This window comes from Lissotriton helveticus, chromosome 1_1 (genome assembly GCF_964261635.1).
Source record: "Lissotriton helveticus chromosome 1_1, aLisHel1.1, whole genome shotgun sequence".
In the NCBI taxonomy this organism is placed as follows: Eukaryota; Metazoa; Chordata; class Amphibia; order Caudata; family Salamandridae; genus Lissotriton; species Lissotriton helveticus.
The window spans coordinates 848130613-848156639 of record NC_136057.1 but is presented as its reverse complement, the minus strand read 5'-3'; the positions used below and the strand labels follow the sequence as shown (position 1 = coordinate 848156639).

At 49.5% G+C, this 26027-nt stretch overlaps 1 protein-coding gene across 1 annotated transcript in view; it reads right to left on the bottom strand.

Annotated features, from left to right (window-relative positions):
- The window catches only part of GNPTAB (N-acetylglucosamine-1-phosphate transferase subunits alpha and beta), a 542239-nt gene that overhangs the window by 289074 nt on the left and 227138 nt on the right, over positions 1–26027 (bottom strand). The window contains exon 10 of the mRNA XM_078675067.1: positions 22732–22902. Coding sequence (XP_078531193.1) covers positions 22732–22902 — 171 coding nt within the window. The remainder of the gene's footprint in view (positions 1–22731; positions 22903–26027) is intronic.

Here is a 26027-nt window from a genome sequence, read left to right as displayed (position 1 = left end):
CTAAGTAGAATCTTCTGGCCTAGCTCTATTCCCTAGGCATGTGTGATTACTTTGGCTACATCATAAATACTTTGGGACCCTATTTCTTCCTCCCACGCCTGCTGACAGTGCCATCTATCCACCTTATTATCGTATAGCAGTATTTTACAGAAACAAGAAATTAAGTGTTGGTCTCTGCTTACTTTTTGTATCAGATTTTCAAATATTGTGTGGGTCCTTGTTGCCCCCTAACTTAATAGATCCATGCAAAATCCAATGGCGAATTTGTATATACCTTGAAGTTTCCACATTCCCCAGTTCATAGTCCTTGTTCATTTTTATGAATTGTTTGATCTTTCCCGTTAGGAGCTTATTTACCACTTTAACACAACGCCCCCTCTTCCAGTGACCAAAATCCCTACGTTGAAACCCATGTTCTGGAAGAGTGGGTATTAATGGATATAGGAAGCTGGTAAGGTCTAACTTAACCTCAACTACATTCCATATCTTTAGAGAGCCATGTACTGATGGTGACAAGAAAAGGTTTTTGGAGCTATATCTTTTGTTTAGGCATGAAATCTTACATTGAGTGCACTCTGCTATGCTATGTTATGTGGATTTTTCTAACGTGGCTACTCACCTGGGAGGATACCCAAGCGCTGTAACAGGTGTGTAAGCATGAGGCTGACTGTGTTGCGAGTCTGCATCGGTGAGTTAGTCAAAGAGCCAGGTCTTCAGCTGCTTGCGGAATTCAAGAAATGAGGAGGAAACTCTGATAAGAGGCAGAGCGTTCCAGGTCACGGGTGCAATGATCGATCAACTACCAGTGGCACTCAGTCTCTGACCTTTTCAGAAGGCCCCTGCCAAGTTCACTGATCCGCCACACTGGTCGTTCTCTCTCCACTTAAAGCAGGTCACATAGAGAATTGGCGTGTAATTAAATAATATGGTGCTGAGTCCAAGGGGTCTTCATTCGGAGGTCAATCAGCATAACATTAAGTCTTGCACAGGTTTTAGGAGCTTCTGAAATGTGTGCGAAATCTATCTATCTATCTATCTATCTATCTATCTATCTATCTATCTATTAATCTATCATGGAGTAGAGCTTTCAAAGCTATCTATTAAGCCCATGTCTGAGAGCCATGTATTTACTTCACCCGACCAGACCACTGTCGTCCCTTAAGGCATCCAATTTTCACTCGTCTCCCCTGTAGGTAAATGCCTCTCCAGTACCAAAAGGAAATATTTCACTGGCAGAGTGCAGGACAATTGCAAAAAACACAGTTGATGGACAGAATGTAAAACAGTGTCATACATTCACCCCAGTACAAGGATCTGGGCCTAGATCCATTGTTTTTGTGCACTCCACACCACCCTGGGTTAGACACTGGCTATATGCAAATCAGCTCTGACCCTGTGCCTCATGGGAACAGTCCAGTCCGAACTACCAAGCCATGTCTTTCCCAGACCGGAATCAAGCATCCAAGGGCCGGTTTCTGGCTATCAGCCTTCATCAGCCTGGATAGCTTGACTCCAGTGGTGTGGAGAGCCTGGGACTCACGTCTGAGCATACCCAGCCCACTCGGGGTGAAAATTGCAAAAAACACAGTTGATGGACAGAATGTAAAACAATGTCATACATTCACCCCAGAACAAGGATCTGGGCCTAGATCCATCGTTTTTTTGCACTCCACACCACCCTAGGTTAGACACTGGCTATATGCAAATCAGCTCTGACCCTGTGCCTCATGGGAACAGTCCAGTCCGATCTACCAAGCCATGTCTTTCCCAGACCGGAATCAAGCATCCAAGGACCGGTTTCTGGCTATCAGCCTTCATCAGCCTGGATAGCTTGACTCCAGTGGTGTGGAGAGCCTGGGACTCACGTCTGAGCATACCCAGCCCACTCGGGGTGAAAATTGCAAAAAACACAGTTGATGGACAGAATGTAGAACAATGTCATACATTCACCCCAGTACAAGGATCTGGGCCTAGATCCATCGTTTTTTTGCACTCCACACCACCCTGGGTTAGACACTGGCTATATGCAAATCAGCTCTGATCCTGTGCTTTATGGGAACAGTCCAGTCCGAACTACCAAAGCCATGTCTTTCCCAGACCGGAATCAAGCATCCAAGGACCGGTTTCTGGCTATCAGCCTTCATCAGCCTGGATAGCTTGACTCCAGTGGTGTGGAGAGCCTGGGACTCACGTCTGAGCATACCCAGCCCACTCAGGGTGAAAATTGCAAAAAACACAGTTGATGGACAGAATGTAGAACAATGTCATACATTCACCCCAGTACAAGGATCTGGGCCTAGATCCATCGTTGTTTTGCACTCCACACCACCCTGGGTTAGACACTGGCTATATGCAAATCAGCTCTGACCCTGTGCCTCATGGGAACAGTCCAGTCCGAACTACCAAGCCATGTCTTTCCCAGACCGGAATCAAGCATCCAAGGACCGGTTTCTGGCTATCAGCCTTCATCAGCCTGGATAGCTTGACTCCAGTGGTGTGGAGAGCCTGGGACTCACGTCTGAGCATACCCAGCCCACTCGGGGTGAAAATTGCAAAAAACACAGTTGATGGACAGAATGTAGAACAATGTCATACATTCACCCCAGTACAAGGATCTGGGCCTAGATCCATCGTTTTTTTGCGCTCAACACCACCCTGGGTTAGACACTGGCTATATGCAAATCAGCTCTGACCCTGTGCCTCATGGGAACAGTCCAGTCCGAACTACCAAGCCATGTCTTTCCCAGACAGGAGTTCCTGGAGTCTCCTCCTATGTTGGTTTCCACAAGTGCTGGATGATTCACGGTTATCGGAAATCGTGGTATCCAACTATGTATAACTTGTACTGAGCGAGTTCCTTTGTATCAATTCCAGCCCTGAAGAGTCGGAAATCACTGTTTCTCTCAATCAATCAATCATGGGCATTTGTATAGCGCGCTGCTCACCCAGGAGGGTCTCAAGGCACTGGGGGGAGGGGTCCTTTACTGCTTGAAGAGCCAGGTCTTGAGGAGCTTCCTGAAGGAGAGATGATCCTGGGTCATCTGGAGGTGTATCGGGAGGGAGTTCCACGTCTTGGCTGCCAGGTAGGAGAAGGATCTTCCCTCGGCGGTGGCTTTGCGGATGCGTGGTACGGCGGGGAGGGCGAGGCTGGACGATCGTAGCTGGCGGGTGGGCACGTAGAAGGTCAGGCGGTTGTCGAGGTACTTGGGGCCCAGGTCGTGGAGGGCTTTGTGTGCGTGGGTGAGGAGTCTGAACATGATCCTCTTGCTGACATGGAGCCAGTGCAGGTCTCTCAGGTGGCCGGAGATGGGGCTGCGTCGGGGGATGTCCAGGACGAGTCGTGCGGAGGCGTTCTGGATGCGCTGGAGTCTTTTCTGAAGTTTGGCTGTGGTTCCGGCGTAGAGGGTGTTTCTGTAGTTCAGCCGGCTGGTGATGAGTGCCTGGGTGATCGTCTTCCTGGTTTCGGTGGGGATCCAGCGGAAGATCTTGCGGAGCATGCGCAGGGTGTTGAAGCATGATGATGAGACGGCGTTGACTTGTCTGGTCATCGAGAGGGAGGAGTCCAGGATGAAACGCAGGTTGTGTGCGTGGTCCGTTGGTTTGGGAGTGGTGCCCAGGGCAGGGGGTCACCAGGAGTTGTCCCAGGCGGAGGGCGATGATCCTAGGATGAGGACTTCCATCTTGTCTGAGTTCAGTTTCAGGCGGCTGTTCTTCATCCACTCGGCGACGTCTTTCATCCCTTCATGCAGGCTGGTTCTGGCGGTGGCGGGGTTGTTGGTGAGGGAGAGGATCAGCTGGGTGTCGTCAGCGTAGGAGATGATGTTGAGGTTGTGTTTGCGTGCGATGGCTGCGAGAGGGCTCATGTAGACGTTGAAGAGGGTTGGGCTGAGTGATGTTCCTTGTGGTACACCGCAGATGACTTCGGTGGTCTCGGATCTGAACGGGGGGAGACGGACTCTCTGGGTTCTTCCGGCGAGGAACGAGATGATCCACTCCAGTGCCTTCTCTTGGATTCCGATGTTGTTGAGGCGCTGTACTAGGGTGCGGTGTCAGACAGTGTCGAAAGCTGCGGAGAGGTCCAGGAGGATGAGGGCCGCTGTTTCCCCGTTGTCGAGCAGGGATCTGATGTCGTCAGTGGCTGCGATGAGGGAGGTCTTGGTGCTGTGGTTGGCTCGGAAACCGGACTGCGATGGGTTGAGGGATCCGTTCGTCTCGAGGAAGGCGGCAAGCTGTCTGTTGACGGTCTTCTCGATGACTTTGGCAGGAAAAGGGAGGAGCGAGATGGGGCGGTAGTTCTTGAGGTCGGTGGGGTCCGCTGTTGGTTTCTTCAGGAGGGCGCTGAGCTCGGCGTGCTTCCAGATCTCCGGGAAGGTGGCGGTGTTGAAGGAAGTGTTGATGATGTCCCAGAGTTGGGGTGCGATGATGGAGTCGGCCTTGTTGAAGACGTGGTGGGGGCAGGGGTCGGTTGGTGATCCGGAGTGGATGGTGTTCATCGTGCGGGTGGTGTCTTCGGTGCTGACCGGGGTCCAGGCGCAGATGGTGGTGGTGGGGGGCGTTGGTTCGGTGGTTGGGTGCGTGGTTGGTGTGCCGAAGCTGTTGTGTATATCGGCGATCTTGTGGTGGAAGAACGAGGCGAGTGAGTCGCAGAGGTCTTGTGAGGGAGTGATGTCGTTGTTTCCGGCGCTGGGGTTGGAGAACTCTTTGATGATGCTGAAGCGTTCCTTGCTGTTGTGGGCGTTGTTGTCCAGCCGTTCTTTGAATGCTGTCTTCTTGGTGGTGCGGATCAGCTGGTGGTGTTTGCGGGTGGCGTGCTTGAGGGCCGTCATGTTGTCTGTGGTCTGGTAGTGGCGCCAGGTTTTCTCGAGGGTGCGGCAGTTCTTCTTGGAGATCTTGAGTTCGTCGGTGAACCAGGGGGCTTTCTTGCTGCCGGGTCTGCTGGGAGGGTTCTTCAGTGGTGCGAGGTCATCTGCGCAGTTGGTGAGCCACTGTATGAGGTTGTTGGCTGCTTCGTTGGGGTCCGTTGTGCTGGCGGGAGGGTTGTGGCGGAGGGAGGTGGCGAGCTGCTCGGCGGTGATCTTGCTCCAGCTCCTGCGAGGAATCTGTTGCGGGTGGTGGTAGGTCGTGGTTCTTCTGAAGCTGAATGGACGCAGCTGTGATCAGTCCAGTGTAGTCCGGTGGAGTGGCTGAAGGAGATGTGCTTGCTGGAGGAGATGACGGGGTCAAGCGTGTGGCCAGCGTAGTGGGTGGGGGTGTTCACCAGTTGCTTGAGTCCGAGGTTAGCGAGGTTGTCCAGCAGGGTGGTGGTGTTGCTGTCCTTGTTGTTCTCCAGGTGGAAGATGAGGTCCCCTAGGAGGATGTAGTCAGCGGAGGGGAGGGCCTGCGGGCTGATGAAGTCGGCGATGTCTACGCTGAATTGGGTGCGTGGTCCCGGGGGGTCTGTAGATGAGGGTGCCTATGAGGGTGGTCTTGGGGTCGATGTGTATCTGGAAGTGGAGGTGTTCGGCGGCAGTGAAGGTGTCGTCGTGGTTGGTCGTGATGCGGATGGTGTTGTTGTGTACGATGGCGATGCCTCCTCCAGTCTGGTTGACGCGGTCCTTGCGGGTGATCTTGTATCCGTCCGGGATGGCTATGGCGCTGAGGAGGCGTTCATCCAGGTTTCTGTGAGGAAGGCGACGTCTGGTGATGATGTACCTTGCAGAGCGCCAGTGGTTCCTTTACACTAAAACCCTAGTTCTTAGCATCACCCTTTCATTCAAGATCTGAGAGGGTCAAACCCTCCTCAGCAGCATCACAAACTGCCGTCTTGGGAGCAGATCCAGTACAACCTGGAGCCTCAAGTCCTCTTACTGTGTCCAGCGGCAGCTGACAGTCCACTTCTGGTGTGGTCAATGTCTCTCCAGGACTGACAGAGAATGTTCAGGAAAATCCTAAAGAAACTGCTTACATTTGGGAAGAACAGGATGAAGATTGAGGGACACAAGCCCCACCCCACTGGTTTCCTGACCACAGCCCCAGACATTCAGTTCATTATGTTTTAATTGCTGTGTCACCACTGAGTGATCTACTTCACTAGCCAAAAAGATTCAAGTGCCCAAAGGCAGCAACATGGTAATTGGAATTTGCTTCTGATTAGGACCAGTAGGAGAAAATACAAACAAGCATTTACAATGCAATAGGTCTCGCAGCATTAAAGTTTGAGTTATTGGCATTGTGTATGGCAATGCCAATAGTTATAACTTTTGCAAATGTGACACCTACAGCATTTGTAATGCAATATGTCTTGTATTTACGTGACTTAGATGTATTGATATTACAAATAAGAATAGCTTTTATTTTTTTTAAAATCTTAATACTTAAATAAAAGTTATTGTAATTGAGTCGGTGGAAGGGTGAAGTGAGTGGGCCAGCAAGTTGAAGTGGAGAGAAAGGAGGGTGAAGTTGGGAGAGAGGAAGGTGAGGCAGAGAAAAAAGGGTGAGGTGTGGAGAGTAGAAAAGATAAAGCCCATAGGAACCAGGCCTGGGTACAGGGAGGTGCATCACACATGAGGGACTTTGAGAGAGTGACTGGCTTTTGAACAGAAACATATCCGCATCTCCCTGGAATCACCTAATCCAGGCACTACTTTGATAGGGAGATAGTGCTCCTAAACTTACCTGAAAGACGACTGGGCCATGGGTTTCTGCACCAGTCCAGGTTAGGGGGTTTGGGGGTTGGGGAGTGAGGGGGTTTAGCATAGACATACAGTGGTCCAGGGTTGCATAAGCTCAAGCACACGGCCACATCCCCTCCTCTGGGGCTCCAACGACCTCCCTCTTCAGGTAGCTGCTCAGCCACACAGCACCTCACTTATTCCGGGAGAGACTTTTCTAATATGGCCTTGTGCCAGATAGGACTAGCAACCTCCTTTAAGATCAGGATGGAGCAGGATGGCAGCGTGGTGTGAGGGCGCTGTTCTCTAGCACATCTGCTCCGCCATCATGCATAGTCACGCCCCCTTCAAATAAACCCTATGATGTTTGAGATGGAAGAGCATGGGCAAGGAGGAAATTCTTTTTTACATTAATTGTTCTAAAAGAAAAATTAAATAGAATGGTCAAGGTAACTTTTTATGAGGAGGGATTTTGTTTTTAAGCTGATGCCACAAAATGCTTCTTTTTACCCTCCTCTTAAGATAATTTATGAAACCAGCCTAACAGAATGAGCAATCCACATAAAGGCACAACTCACAGGCCGAGCTGCTGTCAGAATTAAACAAGACGTCAGCGCTTCGCCGTGAAATGGATCCCAAAAAAACCAAGTGAAAGTGAAAGGCACGCCGTGCCCAGTGGCGGGCCTACGGGGTTCGCCGCTGTGCTGGAGAAGTGTTGCGCGGCTCGCGAGGGGGCAGCCAAAGCAACAAAAAAGCAGCCCCTGCACACCATACTGCACGCCCGAGGAGCCTGCCTGCCCGAGAAGAGCTATCGGGAGGCAACCAAGGCAGGTGAGTGACAGCACTGCAGTGCCTGCGAGCGCCGCGCCTCACCAACCTGTGATTTTCTAAATGTTGTAGTCATGAAACGTATCCCACACAAATCACCATAACCGGCTGAACCTCCTCCTTGCCCATCCAACCCCAGGCCAGTCCCCCTAAAGGGCTGCACGTGCTATCACCTGCACATCGCCGAGTCTACCGCTAGCTCAGTCTGCTTCTCTGAGCATGTAGTCCAGAAACATATATTCCAGAAACATATCCACTAAATGGAACCAACACATCTCTTCAGGATTGTTAAAATGCGAAACGCATGTGCTCATTTCCTTAACAAGCAGGCTCCGGCTCCGCATCCTCCTGGATAGACCAATTTGGTTGCCCTATCAGACTTCTTCGACTCTGTCCGACACCTCTCTGCTCATTGTATACATATGCCGCTCCCTCACAAACACTACACAGTAAGGATTACTTGCATCATTCCTTGAATTGGACACACACTCACAATCTGCGTCCTCTTTTGTCCTTTAAATTTCACAAGTCCAGTTTGTTAATAAATGAACGATGACTTACAGTTCCAGGTGCTCCTTGGGATCTTCGTATGAACAGGATACTTTTCTCGCCTTTTATCCGCCTCCGTTTGACCGAATCTCTCTCGGTGCGTCCTGGTCCCCGGTACATCACTTGTGCCCCGCTCTCCCCCGTTATATAGGCGAGGCTGGCTCCGCGTGTGACTTAAATGTGTTTGGAGGATTCGCGCGCGAGGAAACAAAACTCATCTCTGAGCAGGAAAGCGAGAGTTTTGCTTTCCATCTTCCCTTCCCACCTCTGCTACCTTTTCTTACCTCGTTTTGTTTCCCGTTCCAGCCCAGTGCAGTATCATATTTGCACCATTCACTCACCTGGACAAACGTCTGCATTACTAGTGTGTTTTTTTCTGGCATGTCAGAGTGGAACTGAAAATGAAATTAGGACACGTCACACACAAAGGGCACAATTGCTCAACCTCGGTTACAGAGACTGCGTATTTACTTTAGTTTCCGCTGTCCAGACATACACCGAAGCAAGGGAGCAGACAGAAAAATAAAACTAGCAGCGATTTGTTACCTTTCTGAATGACGGGCCCCCTGGCTAATAAGAACGCTGGGTGGGCGCGCGGGCTGGCGTAATAACCAGCATGGTAGGCTGTACCTTTACTCTTCAGGAAGAGCAGCGTGTGAGGTGATGCCGGGAGCCTGTAGCAGCAGAAAGAGCCCGGTGAGGGGGGCAGGGGGAGGGGTGTGTGTGTTTGTGTGTGTGTGTGTGTGTGTGTACGTGTGTGTGTACGTGTGTGTGTACGTGTGTGTGTACGTGTGTGTGTACACGTGTGTGTGCACGTGTGTGTGCACGTGTGTGTGCACGTGTGTGTGCACGTGTGGGTGCACATGTGGGTGCACATGTGTGTGTGTGTCTGTGCACGCGTCCTGATCCGATTCCTGAGGCTGCGCGTGCCCATCTCCCATCTCCTTGAAAGCATAGCCGGTAACTATAGGTCTCGCAGGCGAGACAGCGCTTCGCACTGTAATCGCCAGGTGCGAGACCTAAAAAGGTAAGCAGATTTGCGACACACACCAGTGACAAGGAAACAATGTAAGATACAACTATATACATGGTACTACATGCCAGTTATGCTCCTGTTATCCATAGGGCCAAATGTAGCGCATGCAGGGGAGGATGTGAAGAACTAGGCATGCTGACCCACATGCTTTGGGGCGTGTGCCTGTACGGCGAGTTACTGGAGCTGCCATTTAAGCGATCAAATGATCACGATTAATGGAATGTCCAGAGGTCTCGTTGTTAGGGTTTCCCTCAACTGCTACATACACATTGTGCATCAACACAAAATGATCTTGCATTTTTTGTCAGCAGCAAAGAAGGCAATACTGGTGAAATGGAGAACTTCCAACACTCCTTCAGACAGGGCCTAAATACAAAACATACAGTGGATTCTGGGAATAGAGAAGTTGGTCAATAAAGGTTGTTGAAAACTCCACTCCAGGACAGCTAGACTGACCAACTTTATTCATATCTCTTGAACTAAGTGGTTTAATGTAACATAAATGCAGGGCCTGGATGTGGGGATGTTTAAAGTAGGGTCCAAGGAAAATGAGTATAAGGCAGTGTCAAAGTTTGCTAGGGTGATGGGAGGAAGTCATTTAGGAAAGTTCACTGTGACAGAAGGAAGGTCAATGCCTTTTCTTATGAGATAGTCAAAATAACCTGCCTCTAGAGGGAAATGAAAGATTGGAAAACCAAGTCCCCATGTCACCAGCTTCTTTCTATGTCTCCTCCAAGGAGCAGAGAGAGTCATGGTATCAAGACAAGACCTCAGAGGCTAATAGTAGGCATACATGTTGCCAGTTATCCCACTGATATTTCCTTTAATAAGTAGAGATTGCAGGGAGGCCAATCTTGCCTGAGTGATGCCTACTTTCAGTTTACAGGAATTTTCGAGGATTTTGTTCTTTGTAGAGGCAGAGAGGCACTGAGATCCAGGGACACCGCTGCACCGGACGTGTAATCAAGCATTCTCCTACATACATCTACAGTAGCTTGCACCAATATTGACAATAAAATATTTAATGTGCTGCTAAAAAGTCTGGTAAATGCATTTTAAATCGATTAGTATACATTCTGTACTTCACAATATTTATTTAGTGGGCTTTTACTCCTACTCTCTCCCCATTCCGGTCTTCCACTTCTCTCTTAGCCTCTGTAGACTTCTTAAATTTGTATCATTATGCACAAGCTGTACACAATTTAGAAATACAAATTCAATTGAGGCGAAACCAATGTTTGAAATGAAAAATCATTGTTGGAGTAACTGTGACCAGGTTCGAACCAGGTTACATATGTGGTGCTCTTGCCTCCGTAATTAAATTGTGGCATGATATTTTTGCACATATAAATGTTACTACCGATTTTAGCCGTGCTCTGGAACATTGCTACATAGCACTGTCCCTGGGAGAGTCAGATGTTGACCTACAATGCAATTTATCAAGCAAAATGACATCACATTTGCTGCTGCCAGTGCGACTAACAATTGCTCAACACTGAAGGCCTATTGTATCGAAATAATTTACTGTCACAAAGCCTCCAATTTGTTAAAACATCAGCTTTGCGACTCCAAAACAGCATTTTATAATTCATTAAAGCCCTTTTTAATCATAAAAGTAAATCCGAAGTAACCACTATTTTAGCGTTTCCAAACACAGTACCCAGTTTCGCTGGGACAGCGGGTTGGCCCTGGTTTCTAATTACTATGAAATGTAGTAAGCAATGTTAAGGGCGTATGATTACAATTGTGTAGTGGTAGGTTTTGCGTTTACTAGTACCCTCAATATCCAGAAAATTAAAAGAAGGGATACAGCCAGGTCTCAAGTAAAGTCAACATGTTTCTACCCTGTTTCAGCCTGAAAAAGACCCGGAGTAATCATCTGGGCAACAAACCCTTTATGAATACTAGGGGTGGGCGGAATTTGCGAAATCGCGTTGCGCAAATCTCCACAAAACGGTAAAAAATCTCCGCGAACACGCAGAAATTCTGTGAACACGCAGAATTGCTTGTTCGCGATGCTTTTTTACTGTTCGCAATCGCTGTTTGCGTGATCGGGGGAAATATCTTGCGAACACGCATTTGAGAACGCGAACAAGCAAAAAATTACACAAAGTCGCGGAACGCAGAATTTTGGGCAATTTTGCATTCTCTGCGGAACGCAAAATTGCCCAAATTCTGCAAATTCCGCAAACGGAATGGAATTTACCGCCCAGGCCTAATAAATATCACTAGAACTGTCCTTATTGGTCCTCAAATAGGTAGTAACTGTGCTAGATAAGTGACAATAACAGCTGTACACCGTGAGCAATTGTCTGCCAATGAGACCAGTTTTCTTAAAGCTACAAAGCGCAGACACGCACATACGGGGTAATTACAGACCCAATGTTTTCTTTCAATAAGACATACTGTTGTGAGGCTTACATAGCTCTTTTTGAGGTGAGATACCTAGAAAAATATATCTTTTTGAGGTGAGATACCTAGAATCGGTACCCCACAACAGGCCAACACTGCATAGCAAAAACACTCCAATTAAGAGTAGGTCACACAGTAGAGTAAATGTTAGACCTGACACCCTTGGCGTGGTTTTTCCCCCATCTTTTTGCCTCTGACTCATGTATTTTTGATGCTGTGCTGGATTTCGTTTTTGCTGGTTTAGATGTTTTGGACACTCTGCCACTGCTGATCAGTGCCAGAGTGTAAGTGCTCTCTCTGTAAATTGCCATATTGATTAAATATACCTGATTGGCATATTTGCATCACCATGAAGTCCCTAGTAAAGTGCACTATGTGTGCCAGAGCTGGTGATGACAGATGCTACTAGTGGGCCTGCAGCGCAGATTGTGCCACCCACATGAGTAGCCCTAAAAAGGTGACTCAGTCCTGCCAGCGCAGGGCCTGTGTGCAGTCAGTGGACTGCCCTGTCCCCCTAGCCAGTGTCTCCACTGGCTGGGCCTAACCCTTCCCTGTCTGTGCCCATCAGTCACCCCGATGGAAGGCTCAGGGTACACCCCTGGGCAGGGTGCAGTGTATGGATAAGGTAGAGCATGTACTAGTGCAGGTCACATGCTCTGGTAGTGGGCAGCAGCCATTTTGTGCGCTCACTGCTGTAAGGCTATCTTGCTCCACAGAATAACATGGGGGAGGCTGGTCCCAATGGATCCCAGCCTATCTTCTCATAGGAACAAGATGGGACATAAGTGAAAGATATCCCTGAACTCAGAATTTAATAACACATCTTTTAGTGAAGGTTGTTTTTAGATCCTGTGTTTGAGAATAGTACTTTTAGAAAGTGGCTGTTCTCTTGTCTAAACCTTTCTGTGTGCCTGGGCCTGTTTGTGGATTGACTGTCTGGTCTGGGTGTGACAGGGGCTGCAGAGCCCCCGGAGGAGGGGGGGGGGGGTCGGGGTCAGCCCGTGGATGAAAGGCAGCATCTGCTGCCAGGGAAGGGGGAGGAGGAAGCGCCTGATAGTGCCGGGCTGTGCCTGCCTGACCACCATGCTGGCTCCCCCTCCTGCCGGCCAACTGTCACCTCTGACCCTGAAGCTGACAGGAAGAAGAAAACCAGAAACACCTCAGTGCTCCAGCAACCCCCAGAACTGGTTTAGATCGGGCTCAGGGCCCACTTGCACTAAGACTTCAAAGGACTTCAAAGACTGTGAGGGGTATAAGGGAAGGACCCCTGACTACAGAAGTTTAGATTCTAAGATTCTACAATCAAGAAGGAACCTCTGCTGGAAGAAGGACTGCTGGAGAACTAAAGGAAGATTGCCTTGCTGTGTGCTCTAAGGGCTGACCTGTTCTGCTGTTGCAATTGAAAGCTGAGGAGGAGAAAGGGACTTTGCTGTGTGCTGTGACCCTACCTGCTTAAAAATGCCAAGACATTACTGTGTGCTGTGTCTTCACTGAATCTCCAAGGGCCTAAGAAGAGCTGGCCTCCTGTTGGGAACCCAGGGTTAAAGGTTCCTAAAGCTTTGCCAAGAATTGCTACAAGATCGTGCTGTTTCGGACCTGGAGCGTGTGGTGCTCAACTGCTGAGTGTAAGAAGGGATCGGTGTGCTCATCGGCACATTCCCAGCGAGGGTCGGAGGTCTGTGGTGCCTCCCCTCGTGGAATCTACTCAAGAACGGTTGTGAGGCCAAGAGGGCGTCTTTCCGTGATCGACGCCCTCGAAAACCATCTGCCGCCTGATCACCGCCGCAGCCCGGGGCCAGAAAACCTCTTTTCAAATTGCCGTCCTGATCGGAGCTGCGAGGCCGAAGAACGAAGCCGCCACGCTCCCATTGGTTGGAGGAGCCGAGCCCCCTCACCAACGCCGCGACGGGATAGGCCCGTGCGGCGCAGCGTCATCAGTGTTATTGTGCCGTGATTGGCTGAGGACCGGGGCGTCATCGGGAGCCTGTCCCGGGAGCCGCACTGCCATTGGCTGACTCCCGGGTGTGCAGAGAGGCTCGCCCAAACGCAGCGACAGGATTGGTCCCCGTCACCGGGACCTCTGCAAGTGCTGTCCGATCACCGCCGGGACCGGGGAAGACTGACCCGACCCCGCCGAGGGAATCCCTGAAGTGCCCCAGCCCCCGGCCTGCCATCTCTGCTCCCCGCCGCTCCCGAAGGACTGAGAGCGGGCGGAGAGGCTGCTGAGACCGGCCGGGGCTGAGAGCGAGTAGGCTCTAACCGGCGCGGTGCGCCTGAGGCGCGAGGACACGCTGATTGGCATCAAGGAGTTCCCCGCACCGCGGGTAAGGCGCGCTTGCAGTGCTTGAGGCCCATTGCTTTGTGGGCTGATTCTTTGGAGTAATTCACCTACGGGCATTGCTTGATTTTGCTCATTTTTATAGAGCTGATGTGAGATGAGTTCAAGGTATTATTTTTAACACTGAGACAAGAGACTTGAGACTATCTTTTATTAAGAGACTTCCTACATACCTGCAACCATTGAGATTAAGTGCAACCTTTACCTGAAGAAGTGATTATCGTGTATTACTGCTTTTTACTGCCTGCAACTAGATAAAGATATATATTTTTATAAAATATACTTACCTGTGTGGTCTCAGTTTGTGGTGGATTGGGGATTATTGTTGTGTTAAGTGCAAATATTATACAGATTGCCTTGGGGATAAGCCTGCCTGCTCGCGCCAAGCTACCTAGAGGGAGAGCGGAGGTTGTCTACTGTGTGTATTCTGTAATATCTTTGTTTTCATTTGGAAGAGAATAGAATATGTAATATCTTAGTTAAAATGTTTTACATGCTTTTCACCCTCATGCTTTTCACCCTCCACTGTGGAACTCTATAATGTTGATGTCACCTAGAATGTTGGGGCATGCAGCAGACAGTTGGAGAAGGGCTGACAGCCTTGCTGGCTGCTCCTGGTGGGGCTGATTTCATCTATACTTCAATGCTGTAACTTATCTAATTAAATCCTCTTGAAATACCACAATCAGCGTGGACTAAGTTACTACATATTACTCCACCCTGACTAGAAGCAAGGGTCCCTACTTGGTCTAAGGTACTTACCTCTCCCAACTAGAGACCCCCAGATCTAACATTGTTGGACAGCGGTGCGGATTTGGAACTAATATTTGCACTTGACCTACAGTGATTTCTTGTACATCACTAGTCTAGTTTAGCAGCACAGGTTGCGCAAGATTTTTTCTTTTTGGTGAAACCTTTTAGTTGAAAAGGTTAGGAAGCATCATGTCTCAGAAAGCGCCAAGCGGGAGAGTAGAATTGGAACTTGAATTTGAAATTCAGGAGTTGTTCAGCTACAATAAGGAGCAACTGAGGAAATTCTGCAAACAGCTTGAATGCCCAGCGAAGGGCAGCTCAAACAAGAAGAGCTACAGAAAGCTCTGAGGGCCTGGTGGGAGGCCAAACATGGTGATCCAGAAGCTGATATTGGAGAGGGAGGCACACAGGAGAATGCTTTTTTGTCCAGTGAATTGCCAGTGAGGAAGCCAGCATCTAGGACTGGCAGCAACCACTCCAGTAGGATTATTTCTCCAGAGGAGGTGGAGGAGAATCAGAGAGCTAGGGCCCATGAGATTGAGCTTTTTAAGCTCAAAGCACAAGCAGATGAGAGGAGACTGCGCCTTGAAACTGAGAAAGAGGCGCAGGAGAGAAGAAATACTCTCGCTTTGGAGGAGAAGAAACTCCAATTGGCTCATGAGTTGAGCATGAGGGAGCTGGACATTAAAGCCAAAAAGGAGGAGTCCAGTTCTAATGGTGGCAGCGCACAACCAGTACAGGCGGGTAAGTTATACATACCAAAGGATCTGGTACAGAATTATCAGAGGGGTGAGGATATTTATGCGTGGTTCAGAGCGTATGAACTTGCCTTAAAGATGAATGAAGTGCCTGAGAAGAATTGGGGGGCAGGATTGTGGAAGCATTTTGAGGCCTCTGGGAGGGATGTTTTGGCACCCTTAGAAGCAGCAGGTACTTTATCCTACCCCGCTATGAAGGAGGCTTTGTGCCTTAGGTATGGGCTCACTTCAGAACAGTACCGCCAGAAGTTTAGGAACTTCAAGAAGCTTGATTCAAGTACTTGGGTGGAGTGTGTGAGTATGTACACGCGTGCACTGGAAGGTTGGATAAAGGGCAGCAAAGTTACTGATTATGTGGGGTTGTGTCACTTGATTAGTTGGGAGCACTTAAGTAGTTTATGTGTTCCAGAGCTGCGCCAGCATCTTTTAGATAGCAAGTTAACTGATCTCAGTGAGCTTGCTAAAGAGGCGGACCGCTGGACCAGCACCAGGGTCCACAAGGGGGTGATAAGTACCCCAGCCAAAGGTGGACAGGGTCCCCAGCAGAAGAGTGGGGGGGACACGGGTAATCAAAAGGAGTCTTCCAAAGGGCCCCAAAATGGTTCCCAGGAGAAGGTGTCTCAACCCCCCAAGCCTAAGAAGTCCTGGCCCCATAAGGGCACGCAGGACAAAAGGCCCCCGCCTACTTGCTATGCCTGTAGGGAGGTGGGGCACATTGCCCCCAAATGTCCAAAGAAACCTCCAGCACCCACTGGTGCTCCAGCTCCGGCGTTGGCCAGTGTAGCTTTGGGAGGGGATTTGATTTCTAGTGGGGAGGAGGGGTTAGCAGTGATGACCCTTGTCTCTTTAGGAGACCGAGAGATGGCCCAGGAAACCTTGCTGCCCAAAAACACTAAGAAATACCGGCAGAGGGTGACCATCAATGGAAAGGAGATAGAGGCTCTGAGAGACACAGGGGCCAGCGTGACATCTGTCAGGTGTCAGTGGGTGTCTGAAGAGCAGATCATTCCCAAGGTACGCCGGCCTGTGGTGGCGTCTGACAATTCAGTGCACCTCTGCAGGTTGGCAAATGTTTCATTTGACTGGGGAGGAGTCTCCGGTATTTTGGAAGTTTTTGTAAGTGATGCCTTGCCTGTAGATTGTCTATTAGGTAATGACCTGGAGAGCTCTCCATGGAAAGAGGTGGAGCACAGGACTCACTTGGAAATGTTGGGTTTGCCTGCGTGGATCTGTGTGTCCACCCGAGCAATGACAGCCAGAGAGGGCGGATTAGCAGAGCTGGAGCCTGGAACAATGGCCCAGGAACCTGCCAAGAGAGGAAGGGGTAGAGGGCGCGGGAAACCAGCCCCCACTGTTCCCACGGTCCAGGAGGAAGCAGACCCTGAGGGGGATGCCCTGGAACCTACAAGGGAGCAGGTGGCCGAACTGGGGGAATTGCCTGAGCTGTCCCAGTGGCAGCAAGAGGGTGGTCCCTCCAGGGAGGAATTCTGCCAGGCTCAGAAGGAGTGCCCTTCTCTGATTGGTGTGCGGCAGCAGGCTGCAGACCAGGCAGCAGGCCTGGGGTCCAAGGAGCATTTGATCTACTGTGAGGATGACTTATTTTATAGTGAGCCTAAGTTCACTGAGCCCGGTGCAGCCCGTGTGCTGGTAGTACCGGAGCGCTTCAGGAACTTCCTACTGGGTCTGGCTCATGACGTGCCTCTCGCAGGACATCTGGGGCAAGACAAGACCTATCACAGGCTTGTCACCCATTTCTACTGGCCCCAGATGAAGAAGCACGTCTCTGCCTTTTGTAAATCTTGCCAGACTTGTCAGGCCAGTGGCAAGAGCGGAGGGAAGTGCGTGGCACCCCTCCAACCCTTTCCTGTGGTGAGCACCCCTTTTGGGCGGGTGGGCATCGACATCGTTGGGCCCCTGGACCCCAAGACAGCCCTAGGCAACAGGTTTATCCTGGTCTTGGTGGACCATGCCACTCGGTACCCGGAAGCCATCCCGCTCAGGACAGTCACCGCCCCAGTGGTGGGCCGTGCCCTGATGGGGATCTTTTCCCGTGTGGGGTTCCCCAGGGAGGTGGTTTCAGACAGGGGGACAAACTTCATTTCTAGGTATATGAAGTCCCTGTGGGATGAGTGTGGGGTGACATACAAATTCACCACTCCTTACCACCCTCAAGGAAATGGGTTGGTTGAAAGATTCAACCGCACATTGAAGGGCATGATTATGGGCCTGGAAGAGCCCATGAGGCGGAAATGGGACGTCTTGTTACCATGCCTGTTGTTTGCCTACAGGGAGGTGCCTCAGAAATCCTTAGGGTTCAGTCCCTTTGAGTTGCTGTATGGCCACCCTGTCAGAGGGCCTCTCACTCTGGTGTAGGAGGGGTGGGAGAAATCCCGTGGGAAAACCCCTCAGGATGTGTTCAGCTATGTGCTGGCCATTCGCAACCAGACCAAGCGCTTCAGGAAGCTCGCTCAAGAGAACCTGGAGGCTAGCCAGGAGGAAATGAAGAGGTGGTATGACCAGAACACTTCTCTGGTTGAGTTCCACCCTGGTCAGAAAGTGTGGGTGATGGCGCCAGTGGAGCCTTGTGGGCTCCGTGACAAGTGGTCTGGGCCATATGAGGTGGTGGAGCGCAAGAGCGAGGTTACCTATTTGGTTAACCTGAAGACTCCCAGGCAGCCCCTGAGAGTGCTACATGTGAACCGCCTCAAGCCCCCCTTTGAGAGGTCTGAAGTGACTATGCTCATGGCTACAGATGCTGGAGGGGAGGAGGATAGTGATCCTCTCCCTGACCTCCTGGCAGTCAAGGAGCAAGATGGGTCAGTGGATGGTGTGGTCCTCTCCCCCACCCTGACCCCAGAGCAGCAGGAGGACTGTCGCCAAGTCTTGGGTCAGTTCGCCCCCCTGTTCTTCCTGACCCCAGGTGTCACCAAGTGGTGCGTCCACGATGTGGACACTGGAGACAGTCTGCCTGTGAAACAGAAGTTTTACAGGGTGGCTGACAAGGTCAGAGCCAGCATCAAGGAAGAAGTTTCCAAGATGTTGGCGCTAGTGGTTATTGAGCCCTCCAGCAGCCCCTGGGCTAGCCCAGTGGTCTTAGTGCCTAAGAAAGCTGCTACCCCAGGTGGCACCCCAGAATCCGGTTCTGCGTGGACTACCGTGGGCTCAATGCGGTCACCAAGACTGACGTGCACCCCATCCCCAGAGCTGATGAGCTGGTGGATCGGTTGGGAGCTGCCCAGTACCTGAGCACTTTTGATTTGACTTCAGGGTACTGGCAGATTGCCTTAACCGAGGGGGCCAAGGAGAGGTCAGCATTTTCCACAACAGAGGGGCACTTCCAGTTCCGTGTCATGCCCTTTGGGTAGAAAAATGCCCCTGACACATTTCAGAGATTGGTCAACCAGGTACTGGCGGGGCTGGAGCAATTCAGAGCAGCCTACCTGGATGACATTGCTGTGTTCAGTTCCACTTGGGAGGAACACCTGCAACACCTCTCTGAAGTGTTGAAGGCTCTGCAGAAGGCAGGCCTCACTATCAAGGCCAGTAAATGCCAGATAGGGCAGGGATCGGTGGTGTACTTGGGACACCAGGTGGGGAGCGGCCAGGTGGCGCCCCTACAGGCGAAGATTGATACCATTCTGGCTTGGGAGCCCCCCAAGACCCAGACTGAGGTGAGAGCCTTTTTAGGTCTCACCGGGTATTACAGACGGTTTGTCAAAGGTTATGGCACTATTGTGGTCCCTTTGACAGAGCTGACATCTAGGAATCAGCCCAGGAAGGTGAATTGGACTGAGGCCTGTCAAACTGCTTTTGACACCCTCAAAGCTGCCATGTGCACAGCACCGGTGCTTAAGGCACCTGACTTTTCCAGTGAGTTCATTGTGCAAACTGACGCTTCAGAGCAAGGCGTGGGAGCAGTACTCTCACAGATCAATGATGAGGGCGGAGACCAACCAGTGGCTTTCATTAGCAGGAGGCTAATCCCCAGGGAACAGAAATGGAGTGCCATTGAAAGAGAAGCTTTCGCTGTGGTCTGGGCTCTGAAGAAGCTGAGGCCCTACCTGTTTGGGACTCACTTCCGTGTTCAGACCGACCACAGGCCCCTCAGATGGTTAATGCAGATGAGGGGTGAGAATCCAAAACTGTTGAGGTGGTCCATTTCCCTACAGGGGATGGACTTTACGGTGGAGCACCGCCCTGGTACAGAACACGCCAATGCTGATGGTCTGTCCAGATTCTTCCGCCTTAGTGATGAGGACTCCCAAGAGGTTGGGTAGTTCTCCCCACTTTCAGCTGGAGGGGACACGTGTTAGACCTGACACCCTTGGCGTGGTTTTTCCCCCATCTTTTTGCCTCTGACTCATGTATTTTTGATGCTGTGCTGGATTTCGTTTTTGCTGGTTTAGATGTTTTGGACACTCTGCCACTGCTGATCAGTGCCAGAGTGTAAGTGCTCCCTCTGTAAATTGCCATATTGATTAAATATACCTGATTGGCATATTTGCATCACCATGAAGTCCCTAGTAAAGTGCACTATGTGTGCCAGGGCTGGTGATGACAGATGCTACTAGTGGGCCTGCAGCGCAGATTGCGCCACCCACATGAGTAGCCCTAAAAAGGTGACTCAGGCCTGCCAGCGCAGGGCCTGTGTGCAGTCAGTGGACTGCCCTGTCCCCCTAGCCAGTGTCTCCACTGGCTGGGCCTAACCCTTCCCTGTCTGTGCCCATCAGTCACCCCGATGGAAGGCTCAGGGTACCCCCCTGGGCAGGGTGCAGTGTATGGATAAGGTAGAGCATGTACTAGTGCAGGTCACATGCTCTGGTAGTGGGCAGCAGCCATTTTGTGCGCTCACTGCTGTAAGGCTATCTTGCTCCATAGAATAACATGGGGGAGGCTGGTCCCAATGGATCCCAGCCTATCTTCTCATAGGAACAAGATGGGACATAAGTGAAAGATATCCCTGAACTCAGAATTTAATAACACATCTTTTAGTGAAGGTTGTTTTTAGATCCTGTGTTTGAGAATAGTACTTTTAGAAAGTGGCTGTTCTCTTGTCTAAACCTTTCTGTGTGCTTGGGCCTGTTTGTGGATTGACTGTCTGGTCTGGGTGTGACAGGGGCTGCAGAGCCCCTGGAGGAGGGGGGTCGGGGTCAGCCCGTGGATGAAAGGCAGCCTCTGCTGCCAGGGAAGGGGGAGGAGGAAGCGCCTGATAGTGCCGGGCTGTGCCTGCCTGACCACCATGCTGGCTCCCCCTCCTGCCGGCCAACTGTCACCTCTGACCCTGAAGCTGACAGGAAGAAGAAAACCAGAAACACCTCAGTGCTCCAGCAACCCCCAGAACTGGTTTAGACCGGGCTCAGGGCCCACTTGCACAAAGACTTCAAAGACTGTGAGGGGTATAAGGGAAGGACCCCTGACTACAGAAGTTTAGATTCTAAGATTCTACAATCAAGAAGGAACCTCTGCTGGAAGAAGGACTGCTGGAGAACTAAAGGAAGATTGCCTTGCTGTGTGCTATAAGGGCTGACCTGTTCTGCTGTTGCAATTGAAAGCTGAGGAGGAGAAAGGGACTTTGCTGTGTGCTGTGACCCTACCTGCTTGAAACTGCCAAGACTTTGCTGTGTGCTGTGTCTTCACTGAATCTCCAAGGGCCTGAGAAGACTGGCCTCCTGTTGGGAACCCAGGGTTAATGGTTCCTAAAGCTTTGCCAAGAATTGCTACAAGACCGTGCTATTTCGGACCTGGAGCGTGTGGTGCTGAACTGCTGAGTGTAAGAAGGGATCGGTGTGCTCATCGGCACATTCCCAGCGAGGGTCGGAGGTCTGTGGTGCCTCCCCTCGTGGAATCTACTCAAGAACGGTTGTGAGGCCAAGAGGGCGTCTTTCCGTGATCGACGCCCTCGAAAACCATCTGCCGCCTGATCACCGCCGCAGCCCGGGGCCAGAAAACCTCTTTTCAAATTGCCGTCCTGATCGGAGCTGCGAGGCCGAAGAACGAAGCCGCCGCGCTCCCATTGGTTGGAGGAGCCGAGCCCCCTCACCAACGCCACGACGGGATAGGCCCGTGCGGCGCAGCATCATCAGTGTTATTGTGCCGTGATTGGCTGAGGAGCGGAGCGTCATCGGGAGCCTGTCCCGGGAGCCGTACTGCCATTGGCTGACTCCCGGGTGTGCAGAGAGGCTCGCCCCAAACGCCGCGACAGGATTGGTCCCCGTCACCGGGACCTCTGCAAGTGCCGTCCGATCACCGCCGGGACCGGGGAAGACTGACCCGACCCCGCCGAGGGAAACCCTGAAGTGTCCCAGCCCCCGGCCTGCCGTCTCTGCTCCCCGCCGCTCCCGAAGGACTGAGAGCGGGCGGAGAGGCTGCTGAGACCGGCCGGGGCTGAGAGCGAGTAAGCTCTGAGCGGCGCGGTGCGCCTGAGGCGCGAGGACACGCTGATTGGCATCAAGGAGTTCCCCGCACCGCGGGTAAGGCGCGCTTGCAGCGCTTGAGGCCCATTGCTTTGTGGGCTGATTCATTGGAGTAATTCACCTATGGCATTGCTAGATTTTGCTCATTTTTATAGAGCTGATGTGATATGAGTTCAAGGTATTATTTTTAACACTGAGACAAGAGACTTGAGACTATCTTTTATTAAGAGACTTCCTACATACCTGCAACCATTGAGATTAAGTGCAACCTTTACCTGAAGAAGTGATTATCGTGTATTACTGCTTTTTACTGCCTGCAACTAGATAAAGATATATATTTTTATAAAATATACTTACCTGTGTGGTCTCAGTTTGTGGTGGATTGGGGATTATTGTTGTGTTAAGTGAAAATATTATACACATTGCCTTGGGGATAAGCCTGCCTGCTCGCGCCAAGCTACCTAGAGGGAGAGCGGAGGTTGTCTACTGTGTGTATTCCTTCACCCTGACTAGAAGCAAGGGTCCCTACTTGGTCTAAGGTACTTACCTCTGCCAACTAGAGACCCCCAGATCTAACAGTAAATATCTATAAGTTGCCTAATTTCTAGTCAAATGTCCTATGAGTGTTGGAAGCTTTTGGAAACAAACAGGGGGACAGATCCCATTGGCTACCAATGTAGTGAAACATTTTCACACCACATTATTGTGAATACAAATGTATCCCTATGTTTTATCATCCACCCGCTTTGATTTGTTTTATTTTTATAAAGATTGCTTCTGCTACACATAACAGCACTGCATACAGCCTGTGCTATAAAGCTAGAAGTTTGTGCGAAGTCAAACGAATACCAGTAGTTTAATAACATTACCTAAAAAAATCTGTTGTTTTTACAATTCTTTCCTACAGAAGTTGCAAACCAAACGGTGCGTTAAGTTAAGTCAAACATTATCTTGCAAAGTTCCAAGATTACTTTGTGTTAAAAATGCACATTACCTTTTGACCCTTGGAGTGACTGAAAAAATCATCTGGCCAAACGTCCTTCCCAAACATGACATCATCGTTCATGTAAATAAACTTCTGAGACAGGCCGGGAATGCGGTGAATGTGGGTCTCGATAGCAGGAGAGCTAAAGGTTGGCAGATGGCTCACATTCTGGAAAATATCCTGATCACAATAAAAAGAACTTTTAGAACACGTTGCTTTCTTTCATTCGAACAATGTTATCCAAATATTTTAAAAAGAAGAATGCATAATTGTTAAACTGCATATTTTAAATAAATAATCACAAATATTAGTTTTTTTTCTACAAGACCACCGACTCCAAGAAAAACTAGGCATTCACTGTAGATAGGACTCAGGAAGTGGCTCAGGAAATGTCCATTTTACTAAATCTGAGGTCAAAAAGAAAAAAAAATCTGTAAAATCAGTTCTCTATCAAAGACATCATAATGTAATTAATATGGCTGTCCTAGTGCGGGTTCTTGGAGCATTAACTCACTGTTTAGGAGAGATTTTCAAAGATTTTCCATATGTCTAAACTAAAATGTTTTGAATTCAAAATGTACAAATACCTAAATATGCACTTGTGGAGTGGCATAGCCTAGAGTCCTGCAGGATACATTCCTACATTGGATCTTATTCTATTGAGGAGGGTGTGTTAGAGTGGAGCTGGGCGGAGATTGCTATCCCATTACTGAGTGTCTACTAACTGTATCAGGATGAACTTGCTCCCACTCAGAAAAGATACCTGCAGCCAGTGATCATGACGACACCCATCGCAACAAGCCCTGACAGCAGTGGAGGTGGAAAGCAGAGAGAGTGACAAATCACAGCCGCAGCAAGAGGAGCCAGGGAGCAGAGAGACGTGTTGCCTAAGCAGAATCAGATGCTAGTGAAAGGGGCCCCTATGTGGAGAGATGATGTGACATGAAGGAGAACTGGTCCTTAAGGGAGAGGGGTAGAATATGGGTGTTTTTGTGTAGTGTCTTGCGAATTAGAAATGATGGAACCCTTTTGGCTCCAGTTGGACTCTACAGAACCGGACGTAAGTGTTACAGCAGAATGCACTGAAGGCTTATTTAGAATGTTGAGTTTGCGGGTACATGCAGCGAAATAAAGATGTGTATTACCAAGCCCTGTGTGTGGTGTAGTCCTTTGAGGGTACAGAGGCTGAGGAGGTGAACTGGCAACGAGGTAGAAAATAAGTTACCCGAAGATCGACAGTGCTCTCCGAGACAGTTTACCATGGTCCAAGCAAACTGCTTGTGCGTGCCAAGTGTGTTGCAGTCAAAATAAGGAACTGACTATTAACGAATGTAGAGTCAAAGTATAACTCCAACCGCTTTAAAGAAGATAAAAATTAGGAAAGAACTGCAAAGAGATCTGATTGATGACTGAAAACCTGCTGGTCACATCATACGTAAAGGTACTGCACTGCTACGCAATACAGTCATATGTAATCCGGAGCATGAACGCTAAAGGCAGATAAAACCAGGTTTTCAAAGAGCAGTTGTTGATAATCACAAAGTACAAAATAACGTTACAATTAGAAAGTGGTGAAGTCAGAGCATGAAAAAAAAGTCTAAGAATAAAACAGTTATTTACTCACCAGAAGTGAGCTGGTACGCCCTCAGCACCAGGCACCGCAACACAGGTCAATAACAGAGGTTGTGTCTGCAGATGTGCGATTATCACCGCAGTCTCTGAATATCTTTGGAATAGTGAAATGCTTCACCTGGCAGAAAAGAATATCACGTTTCCAGAAATCAATGATGCACCTGAGGCCAGCACATAACAAGTCCTTGCTGCTGCTGAGTCACATAAACCAAGCCACAGCGATCCAGACGCTATGCCCTTAAGTTCCACACTGGTCTGCAATGCTGCCACTTTCCTGAAACCACCACCACCATTCTTATACCACCAATAAGCTAAATATTGGTGATAGATGGACAGCTTTAATAGAGACATTTGATGATTTCATCGATGCTGACAACAAAGATTATCAAGTATCTTAAAAATCTTGCTGGTGCTAGTGTAAACAAAGTCATAAAGAGAATGCCATGAACCAATGAAGAATCACATATTGTCAGATTTAAAAAAGTGTTGAATCTCAAGTTTAATCCCATGCCAAATTTTGATTAAAATAGATACACTTTCAACCAGTAACGATAGAAAGCTGGGAAAATCACTGATGAATTTGTGGAGAGACTCAGACATCATAAGTTCTATTAACTTAATGATGAAGAAGCTAGGAATCTGAGAATTCAGGCGATGAATGCTGAGAGAAACTCTTAGTCTGGAACGAGTGTTGATGGCTGCCAGAGCTGAAGAGTGTGCCGATAGACAAGCTGCAGACATGGAGGCTGGAGGTGCCCAGAATGCATGAAATGTAAGCCAAGTGGCTGAAAGGAGTTGCGCCTTGAGTAATAGACTTCCCAGGGTGCTGGGCAGTCACCATGTTTCCCTTAGAAGACACCACATGGAAAGGATATACATCAAAATGTCTATCAGATATTCCCTTCAGCATTTGTCGTACATGCACTCGATCTCCTCTCTTAAAAACAATGTCTTTTGTCAGCATACATTTTCAACTTTTGCTTGTTAACAAAATCATTCTCCTGAGTTGTCGTCTCACCCTTCCTTCTCTGGTTGCTCCATTGAGGTAACTTGATATTCACTGCTCTCCCAAATATCAAAGTGGCATGACTTTCACCTGTGGTTGAGTGGAGTGTTGAATGATAAGCTCTCAAGGTAGAATTCAGTTCAGCTTTCAAATTGAGCTTCTCAAGAGTGAACTACTTTATTTAGCGTACTCATAAAATGCTCAACGTATCCATTGGCTGTGGTCACAGAGGTGTGCTCTTTGATGCTTTATTTTCAAATGCTCCAAGAAATCTCTGAACTCTCACCTATTGATAGGCGGGCCCTTGTCATACTTCACTATGGCTGGAACACTCCATGTCGCAAAGATGACATCTAGTTTTTCAATTACTTGTTCTTGAGTTGTAGATGTAAGATCTTTAACCCCTTGCATGCTGATGACGGCCCCCAGCCGTCATGCACTACAGTGCTCGTGTGCTGATGACGGCTGGGGGCCGTCATGACCACACCTGCGCTGAAATCTGCAGCACAGGAGCAGAATCGGCCCAGCATGGAAGGGGTTAAGCAGTGGACATCGTGAGTATTCATCCATAAATACCAGTAGATGATATCTACTGTGACGTGGACCGAAAAAGTAAATGGCTATTCTCTCCCATGCATGCTTTTGAAGTTCCAACATGTTCAAGGTG